We start from the raw sequence: 10,855 nt of genomic DNA, 5'->3' as shown, positions 1-10,855 counted from the left end.
CACGTGAAGAATAATTTTTTAGACCTTTAAGAGCTGTTTTTTGCTATTTTTAATCATTTCAAAATTGATTGTATGTTGGTATACAACTTAAAAACTCTTATTTAGAGGTGGTGTAAAATTAAGGTAAAATAGCAAGATATTTATTAAAGTTAAGTAAAGTTGTACATGTACAACCCTTCTTACTACCCTCAATTAAGTTATTAGGTTATTGAAATGTAAACGTCTATAAACTTTACACTTTTTGCTAGATCTGCAAATGTTGCCTTTAAAACTAGAACAATTTAAAAAAAGCTTTGACCCTGTAAGTAATAAAAGTACTTTAAATATTAAAATAATAAACAAATATTTTAGCAAAGTTTTGTCTATTTTTTCCTTTAATATTAAGATAGCTAATCTGATATTTTCCTGACTTACCTCGTTACTATTCCAAAGTACTGAGAATCGAAGAACCTAAACACACCAGACCACTTGTTATTCGGTTAGTTGTTGTCCGGTTTCGGGGCTTGGTTATTACGCCTCTCAACTGGAATTTGCCGGAGTCTGCTTTGCCCTGCTCCGGTTTTTCGTTTGGTTAACGGATTCGAATTCGGAATCCGTGGATGCTTCTATTGCTTCTACTGCTTCTACTGCTGCTACTGCTGCATTGGCTTGTTTATGATTGCAGCAAGCGGTTGGGCAGCAATTATGGTTGCAGGGGGGATAGAGATGGCAAAGCGGCACTCAGAAGGAGAAAGGACGACCTAATGCGCTGGGTTTTAGTGTCATTTGCCAGGATGCTTTGTTTACAGTCGTGTTATGTGCAGTTGAGCATGAAATATGCTTGAAGTGACCGAAAAGTTGGACTGCAGATGGGCGGAAACCGCGGAGGAACCTCTGGCACACCTTGGATGTTTGGGTTCACCCCTGCCATTTGCGAAATTTATGCCCAATATCAACTCTTTCATTTAGTTAGTTAACCGCAGGAAGGAAAGGCTGGGAAACCAGCCACTGCAATGCAGCTATAAATTGTTGCAAAGTTTCCGCAATTAGGTAGAAATATGTTGTACAACTTAGTCCGTTGAAACCGAGTCGAAACTAAACCGAAACGCTTCGCGGCAAGGAAACCTGGACAGCAACAAAATAACTGCGCTCGCATGTTCAGGCCAAATAATAATAAGGAAAATCATAGTAGTTGCCACTGCTTAAATGCCTTCTATCCCCATGGCACTAATTTCTGTTTTTTTTTTCTTGACTGAATTAGATCATGGCAAGTATAGCCAATATTGGGTAATCAAAGGAGAGTAGTTCTAGCTTTAAAAGTGTACAAAATGTTTTTGCTCGTGCTGCCAAAGAAATGGATTGTAAAATAAATCATTGCCAAGGGCAAATGCCAATGGAATCGTACAATGAATCATAAAACCTTCAAGCGAATTCAACCTAATTGACGTTATGAACAAAAATCGCATTCCGCTTACGAGCAATTACACAAATTAGTGAAAAAGTTAGAGAAAACATAGAAATTAATGCCATTGAAGCCTGAAATAAATAATAATCCTAGTACCTTTGCAGGGAAAATCGCGGCTGAAAGAAAATATAAATGTGGAATGCCGAGAATGAAAACGCATTCAGCTGGCTATAAATACAAATGACAATAAATTGTCATGTTGACCACAATAAATATAAATTAAATATATTCAATGAAACAACAAAACACCCAGTGGAATGCATAAGCTGCAGAAAAAACCGAAATGGAATAAAGGGGCACGAGCGGCAAACGACTAAAAAGGGAAAGTCAACAATTGTCATTGTCAACTGTGCTGGCATGGTTGCCAATAAATTGCATTATTAGAGTATACTTTCCTGCTGGGGCGCGCTTGTGTGTGTGAGTGAGTGTGTCTGTGCAGGGCAGTGGGTTGCAAAAGTATTTGAAATACAATCAGCATTGCTGAATGGAAATGTCGCCCTGCCTCTATGACCGTGGCCCCTGGCTCACTGTGGGCATGGTGACATGCGTGTTTGTTACAGCAATTGTCAACATAAATAAAATTAAATTAATGGAGCAGGGAACGCTCACGCATACGCATACGCCACACATTCACACACACTTACGCGCACAAACTCAGTCTGGCTGTCAGTTGACTGTCAAAGTGACCATTTCATTTACTACACATCTACACACACACTGGCACTGGCGCTTTGTCTGTCCCTTTTGTGTTTTGTGTTTTGTTTTTGTTTTTGTCTTCGTTTTCGTTTCCCCTCCCCCGACAAGTGGAAATTAAACGCGCGCCCACCACACGCACACCACCTTACACCCATTTCCGTTGTGCCTGATCATTGGCATACGCAAACACACTCGCAAGTATTTACATATACGCACAGGAAGCCATTCGCCATTTTGACTGTCTTATCATTTTTTCCTTTCTCTGGTTGCTCGAATGCTTGCTTACTCAGTGGCCGTCATTATGTTCCCCAATTTTTGTCTGCCCCTTTTAATTCTGCTTTATTTTGTACTGCTCCTTTGTCCGAAACCTAGGTAAGAAAAGATAAACGTTTGTCCTGCCTGCAGCTTAAGGATGCTAAAGGTAGCGGTCACACTGTCAAAAATTGATTGGGTAATATTTGTGTTCCCACGAATAGATTATTCTCGTTAAAGAATATTGTTTAAATAGGCAACGCTTTTTCTCAAATACATTGTGTTATTTAAAAAAAAAATACCTAACAAGTGCAAAAATAATAGATGTATATTGAGCGATTCTGAATATTAAAGGTACACCAATATATCTTTCTCCTTGGAGCTTCGCACACATATTTTCCCGCCGTGCACTGAAAATCGAACAGACTTTCAGGCCCTTTTTCCCAGCTCACCTGAGCCTTTGTCTTTCAAACCCCATGGACACACACATCAGCACAGATGGAAATACAAATGGCCTTGACATTTCTTATGCTTATCGCTGTCAGAGCAGGCGTTGAAATTGTAATTTGTGTAATCTCAGGTGGACCAGGCAACGGAGGAGCAACAGCCTGGGCATCCGAAGAAGCCACAAGCGCTGACAGAGAAATAAAGGTGTCTCATGCGAGGTGGGCTGGAAATGGACCCACCTGCAGGGAATTGATGGGGAGGGAGGTGGCGGGAATGGGATGGGAAACCACTTAAACCACTCGACTAACTGCCGACAATCGCACAACTCTGGCCGCTAATTAACAACAGCATAATGCTAATCCACGCAGACTGGCGGAGCACAACAAGTTGACATTTATATTAAAATTAATTAATTTATTTGTTTCATATTATATAAATTACATTTAGGGCTTGGCACTGCTTTAATCATGCGTCACGACGCACGAGATACAAAACCCACTTTTTGTTTGAACTAATTAGATTTCGGTGTTTGTGTGGTTGAGTGGAGAGTGTGGGGTTTTTATTTTCGGGACCGTTCGGGAAGGCGGTGCCTTACATGTGGCGGGTGTTGCCCATACCACCGTGTCCAGCCTGGGAGGCGCCCTTGTTGAAGCCCATCTGCAGGTTCAGCTCACCCTCGTGGGCACGGAGCTGCTCCTCGGTGAAGCTGCGCTCGTTCTTGTCGGCCATCTTGGGTCCCAGGGTGGGGCCAGTGTACTCCGGGTGCTTTTGCGTCTGCGAAGAGGGAGCCATTATTCAGGACACAGCCTCAGAAAACCAAATATAACACAAGCACATTGAGTCTTGGGTCTTTAAAATATCGAATCAAAAGCTTACGTTAACACTATATAGTGTGGTACTTACGATGCGTCCAAGGGCGTACAGGGAGAGGGTGACCTGGGGGATGTTGCGACGCTCGAAGAGATCGGCGGTCTGGAAGATCTCCTCCTCGGGCACGCCGTACTTCTTGACCGCCGCCTGGAAACGCTGGATGTTCTCCATCAGCTGGAAGTTGGTGCCGCGCTCCTGGATCTTCTTCACCGATCCGGGGGCCAGTTTGTTGGCCAGCTTGCACAGCCAGATGCCGTCCTTGAGAATGTCCTCGTACTGCCCGCTGGGCACCTTCTCGCCAATCACGGCGAACACCCAGTTGAGCACTTCCTGTTCCTGTTCCTTGTTGCGTGGCTACGGCGGAAAATGGGAAATTAGAACGCGGAAAAGTCGAGAAGTGGATGTAGGCGGTTGAAACAAGATAGCTGCTGCTAAGTGCCAGGCAAATCAATTTGCTGTAATCGTAGACAATTGCGGCACAAACAAGGCCAACCAGGAGGGTCATGAAATTGTGGAGTAGCAAACAGGACAAGTTCCGACGCAGATTGGCCAGATTTCAAAGGTCAGCATGAGGGCTTAGTGTCGTGCGTGTGATTCCATTTGGAAAATGCCCAAATCAAGGCAGAATGGAGCCACCGAAAGCGCGCCGCCCATCATTTTCCAATTAATTAATTTTGATTCCGACACCGCGAGTCCTGTCCGTTCATTCGAGCATTTTATGGGACAGTTGACAGGGTAAGCCACTAACTGTTTAATTGCAATTTACGTGAAGGCAATAAATTCACTCTTGGGTCAATTGCCGTCGCACAGTTCATTCGAACAAACTGAATTGTGGTCCTTAAATTTGATTATTGTCAAAGAAATTTCAGCCTGCTTCCATATTGTTGTGCCCTCTTGGCCGCGCCAACACAAATCTAATTGACCCCACAACAAGTATTGCTAATTAAAAACAATGCTATATCTGCGCATAAAATATTTATCCCGTGCTCAGCAGTGCTTATGTGAAACAATTACCCAACTGAAATATTTTCGTAATTGAAATCCGATGCTTATATGCATCTAGGCTCATTAATATTTCGCGCATTTCTGCTAATTTATCGTCCATTGTTCATGGCGATTTTTATTTTATTTTTATTGCTTTGCCGGCCAATTGCGGCTTTCTGTTTGTACATTTTAAGCTGTCATTTGATTTGTGGCCAGCCGTTCTGGATCGTATAAATTTTTTGGCCCAAACCGAAATGCCCGCAAAATGTCAAATTTCACACAAAGTGCAAAAATTAAAATATAATGGCATTCAATACCAATAACATTGTTGCCAAACATACAATTTATGCCATTTAATTTTAGCAACATAACGCCTGTTTTTACTCTACCCACCGACGAAGGTGTTGAAGATACTTGTTTTATATTTACCAGTATCCCATCTTTATAAACAAACAGTCTTATTATACATTTCTTCAGATATCCCGTTTGCCCAAAATCTGAAATTTTCTTTTTAGACATATAATTTTGGGACAGAATAACCAAATTAGTTTGGGAGGCCTGACTGTGATTATAGGGTATAAAGAACTTGAATTTTTCTTTTCGAGTTTTAAATATTCGTTACTTTTGCCACTTTATTTGCTGTTTATTTATTGCTATTATTTGAGAGCTGCACAACAGTCTGTTGCACACCCATGCTCATAGCGAATGCAGAAAGCCGCCGCATTTTCACATTTCCAGGAGGGAAATTATTTATTTATTTAAAGTATGTATTTATGCGTAAATATGTGTATATTTGCGAGCACAAAAATCGAGCTTGGACTGCAGCCAAGCCATCGGCACGCTTTAATGGCAACCAATGAGCCGAGGAGATTTTAATGAATTGTACGTCAATTTGCATTCGCAATTGCTTTAATTCCAATTCGATTTCGAAGCCGAGTTTATTTCTCCTCTTTTTTATTTCAATATATTTTCAGGTGTTTTTTTAATTGAATGTACAAACAAACCAGAAAGCGTTGTTGTTGTTGATCTTCTGATAGAATTGCATTTCACGTTTGGCTCTTGGCTCTGTTTTCTCATTATTAATTGGTTTATCTGGTTGGCCGCTTGGCAGTTGGTTCTTTTCTGCATGTATGCCGCCCGTTCCCAGGTCGCTGCATAAAAAATCATTTTATAGGTGATGAACAGCTAAGTGATATCGATTGTGGTCAATACTGGCAGTTCATTTCGGACCGCCAATCTGGGAGTAAAAGTCAGGTAGGGGAAATGTGGTCGTGACCTTTGAAACTTTAAGGCAAAGGGGGCAGAAACAGAATTATACCCATTACTCGTAGAGTGAAAGGGTGTGCTAGATACACGTCGAAGGACGAAGATCAGGATCAGGATCAGGCTATGCTTCTTTCCGTATGAACTAAATCCGCTCTCTCTTGTCTTAAAAGTAAATTGCAGTAATGTATATATAATAAAAAGGAAGCCTCTGAAATACATCAATTTTTCCTTCGCCCTTAAGCTTTTCACTTAAATAAACAAATGTTTCAAAACATATATTTATTTTTCCACTTTAAATTGACCTTCAGCTAACCCTCAACTTGGCTGGGTGGGTGATTTTTTGTTCGCCTGAATGGCGCCCTCTTTTTAGTTGCCGTTTTCCGGCTGCTGGCATAAATAAAAATTTTCATTTGCACATGAAGATAAACGCTCATTTTGCTGCTGTTATTTCAATTTGTCATTGGCCAGCTGCCAATTGGCGGATGCTGGCCAACATTAACCAAGTGAAACGAGCATTTTGCCCAAACACAAGGGGGCTGACAATCAGATGGTCTCTTTTTGTTTGCTGTTTTATATCATTTATTCCTTATGAAAAGTTTATTTTTTACAGACGCCGCCTCGTGGCCTTGAGGGGATTGTAAAAGGCGAGCTAAGCAATGCAAAAGTGCATTAAAATTTTGCGTCTTCCCTTGGACTTTATGGTTATGGCCTTTGCATTGTTGCCAAGAAAACGGCAGACGCTCGTCAACGAATTGTTTGGGTTTTTGGCTGATTATTAGTGGGGATATTTTGACTCAACAGTTTGTATTTGAGCGATAAACATTGAAATTGTTTGAAATTCCAAATTTTGTTCAACGCATGAAGTCATCCTTACAGAATTTACATTAAAAATGCTATAAATCAAAACCCGCAAATAGACATGCATTAATTAAAATATGGCAAAAGAGGTCATGATTATAGCACTACACAGAAAAGGAGATTGAAAAAATATATTTTAACCATATGTCGTTTGTTCAAAAAATACTGAGCGTTCATAATAAATGCACACTGCTGGTAAAAAATGTATCACCAGTTAATTTGAATTCATAAATTGAAAGTTTTTGCTGCGCAAACTGTCACCAGGTCACGGGAATTAATTATAAAAAATAAAAATCTATCAAAGAGCAAATGAAAAAGATCCAATGGGCCCCAGAGACACACTTCAGCAAATGTTTTTATGCATCTGCGCCTTCCCGCCGCATAATTCAGCAAATAATTAAGTTCAATTAAGAACAAAGTTATGGCCCAGTGGCTTTGATGTCTGTCGCAAAAACTTGACAAATGCCAACAGCGGAAAACTAGCAAATTAATTATGAATCGAAAGTGCAAAAGGAATGCCAAATAGCAAGTGATGCATGAAAAGCGTAATTTGTTTGTATTAAATTGTAAAGTCCTGCATCCTGAGTGATTTGCGACCAAATGGAGGCCGCTGTTTTCCATCGATTGGATGGGAATTAATGGCTGGTTAACTACCGGGCAGTCCAGTGGCCGAAGGGCTCATGGGCATTTGTCATCCCCGACCAGACTGTCAACTAAGTGATTTTTTATTTTAATATACGAGTATAGAGAAAATAAATAACACATATACGCGATACATGAGAATGAATTATTATCTGGCAGCTGCTGCGAGTGGGCGTAGCTGAAATCACTTGGCCACAAAATTCTACAAGGGCCTCGGGCAGGATCTGGTTATAATGTATAGGATGATGTGTATAGTGGGTTAATCCACACCATACTTGTATCGGGCCGGCCAACTGTTAATTGACTATTTAAATATTTATCCAATTTAAGACATTTTTAATTAAATCGCCGCGCTGTTTGCAATTAAATATTTTGTCTTTTAATTGCTTATTTAATTATACATACATACAAACATTGATTGCTTTATGTGTTTGTGAGAGCTGATTGCTGCTTATACACGCACGTAAATGTATATAAAGGCATAAATCAACGCTCAATATATTGTTTTAATAAGCATTTTCATATAAATGAATATGCTGATATTTGACACTTTTTCAAAATTTATTTTGTATTTACTTCGCACTTTTTTCGCTGCACTTTAATTTGTTGATTCCCCCATTTGTTTCGTTTTATTTGATACCTCTCTGTGACCGAGTTCGCATATTTATTGAATGAGTATATTCACCACTACGTGACTTTCCTACTATCAACGGCTGAATAATTTTATTTCATAAACAATTATAGCTGCTCGATTTTTTTGTAAGGCAGCCATATGCAGGCTCTTTTCACTTTGAAAGAGGAATCGGAAACGAAAAATCCAAATGAGGAAATTGGCAATTAAATTATAGAAAAATCGAAAATGTATGAAATACTCGATAATACTAATTGGCTCTGTTTAATTTAATCCACCCAGGACACTTGATTATCCTTTGCGAAGCTTGTGGGACTTACAGCCATTGCGAATTATTGGATTTGAAAGTGAAATGCAAATTAGTGTGTGGCGCGTTTGAGACACAAATTTCAACTGACGCAGGTTTGTTGAAACAGTTTTCCATTTGGCCTAAGATAATGTACGAAAATGCTGAAAACGATTTTGGGTTAGGCTAATGCCGCCGCCGCTGCTGCTGCTGCTGCCGTTGCCTCGGTCGACGTCGACGTCGACGTCAGCGGGCAGATATAGACTTGCCCGATGCCAAAATCGCCCGAAATAAAACCATGGGGGCGCAGAGAGGGGGCGGGAAAGGCAAATTTAGATGCCGACAGCCAGGGCGGAAACTCTTTGTGACGTCACCTCGTGAAGAGTAGAGGGAAATAAAAAAAGATTGAAAATTATCTCAGACAGAAGTGTGCCAGATATCGGTATTGAAGTCGTTTCCCTTTCGCTTTCATGGCTGGCAGAACAAATTTCAAGCAATTTGCTAGCAATTATGCTTAGTCAAAAGCTCATGCTTGTATCCCAAAGATACAAATTTGTGTGGGCTGTTTGCGTACCTCAAACTAATCGCGTTGGCAATAAGTGCGGATCTCTCTAAAACATTCTCAAACTTTCAATAAGGCCATCTACAGTTTTTTCTGCCGAAAATCAAGTGAAACTAAAATCATTTTGCAATTACATTAAAACTTTTTCCCATATGACAAAGTTTTGCCTCCAAATAATTTGGCTAAAAGCAAACACAACAAAGTTTTAAAGCTTTCATTTGTTTATTTCGCTGCACTCGGCGATAGAGTAATTAAATTAAATTATACAGTCTGACATTCGGCAAGTTCAAGTTTAAGTTTTCAAGCAAGGTGCTTCATAAAATCTCCTCAAAATAAACATAAACAAATAGTAAAGCGGTGAATTTGTATATCTTTTCACACCTGAGACACACAAATCTGTGATTTTCTGACATTTGCTGCTGGGCGTGAGCATCTTCTTAAGTTCTGCCATACCATATGGGTTTGATGGGTTTATTGAAATTATCAGCCTACCAAATAATTCACTTCAAATCAAAAATTCACTTTGGTTTTATTAAACGTATTTTACAATTATGTATATCAAATAAATCGCAAAATCTTTGATAAACCGCAGCCTTGTGGTATATTCACGCATCATCTAAAAACGCTCAATGAATTTTTCTCACCTAGCAGAATGAATAATTTTCTTATTTATTTGTTTCACACACAACAAAAACTAAATGCTCGAATATGAAAATTTATGGACAAATGAACTTACCCATGAACTGCGTCTGTGGAAAGTCCTCGATGAAAAGTGTGAAGGCGAGAGCACAAACAAAACACCTAGGGGAAAAGCAAAAACAGCTGCCAAGGCTGCAATCAAAATTAATTGAGCAACTCGGAGCTCAGTGTCAGAACGTGCGTGTTGGTGTGAGTGTGATTCTGATTGTGGACATCTATTTATTTGGGGCTGTATCTGTGAGTCTATGAGTCTCTGTCAAGTGAAGGCGTTGGCGTGGGCGTGGGCGTGGGCGTCAGTCCGCCGAAAACATCGACCTACAAAAAGTGGCCCAAAGTCTCAGCATTTGCTGCCAAGATCTGGCAATTGAAATCGTTTTGTGTAAAAAGCAGCGAAATTATGAGATGCGATAGACGAAGTGGGAATGCTCTCTCCAGTTAGAAAAATGTGTATAATTATCGAACCAAAAACCTCTCTAGCTTGTATTTCATTTGTTACAAAAGCGTAATTTATTTTGATATTTTGTTTGTATACAAAATATTAAACTTGGTAAAACTTTGTAAATTGCGCCACAATGAGTGATTGCAAGTAATCACACTTAAGAACACATACAAGAAAATATGTTTCCTAAACAAATATTAAAAGCGGCAATACACACATACATACATACATACATACATACATGCATGCATGCATACATACATGCATGCATGCATACATACATACATACATACATACATACATACATACATACATACATACATACATACATACATACATACATACATACATACATACATACATACATACATACATACATACATGCATACATACATGCATACATACATACATACATACATACATACATACATACATACATACATACATACATACATACATACATACATACATACATACATACATACATACATACATACATACATACATACATACATACATACATACATACATACCATACATACATACATACATACATACATACATACATACATACATACATACATACATACATACATACATACATACATACATACATCGGTACATACACCGGTACATACACCGGTACATACACCGGTACATACACTACACATACACTACACTCACTGCTCGACTCACTTTCTGACTCCAAATTAGAAGACATGCCTTACAGTCCACGCTAGAACTAGTTGGGAATTATAGGGCTGCAAGACAATATTTTA

At 39.4% G+C, this 10,855-nt stretch overlaps 1 protein-coding gene across 1 annotated transcript; it reads right to left on the bottom strand.

The window, feature by feature from the left end:
* Positions 1–3,239: 3,239 nt before the first annotated feature.
* LOC6553995 (myophilin) lies at positions 3,240–8,515 on the bottom strand. The gene is made up of 3 exons (XM_001979418.3): positions 8,411–8,515; positions 3,743–4,063; positions 3,240–3,613 (listed from the first exon to the last, which is right to left on the bottom strand). The coding sequence occupies exons 1-3, from the start codon at positions 8,414–8,416 to the stop codon at positions 3,431–3,433; spliced, it is 510 nt and encodes a 169-aa protein (XP_001979454.1). The 5' UTR covers positions 8,417–8,515; the 3' UTR covers positions 3,240–3,430.
* Positions 8,516–10,855: the final 2,340 nt, after the last annotated feature.

This window comes from Drosophila erecta, unplaced genomic scaffold (genome assembly GCF_003286155.1).
Source record: "Drosophila erecta strain 14021-0224.00,06,07 unplaced genomic scaffold, DereRS2 tig00000000-arrow-pilon, whole genome shotgun sequence".
NCBI lineage: Eukaryota > Metazoa > Arthropoda > Insecta > Diptera > Drosophilidae > Drosophila > Drosophila erecta.
The sequence above is the reverse complement of the archived record's forward strand: the minus strand, read 5'-3'. Positions and strand labels throughout refer to the sequence as shown.

Bases quoted from the DNA above. Each gene is read 5' to 3' on its own strand.
- LOC6553995 (XM_001979418.3), bottom strand. The intron at 3,614-3,742 runs GTAAGTACCACA...CCCTCTTCGCAG, and splicing joins TGTACGCCCTTGGACGCATC to ACGCAAAAGCACCCGGAGTA.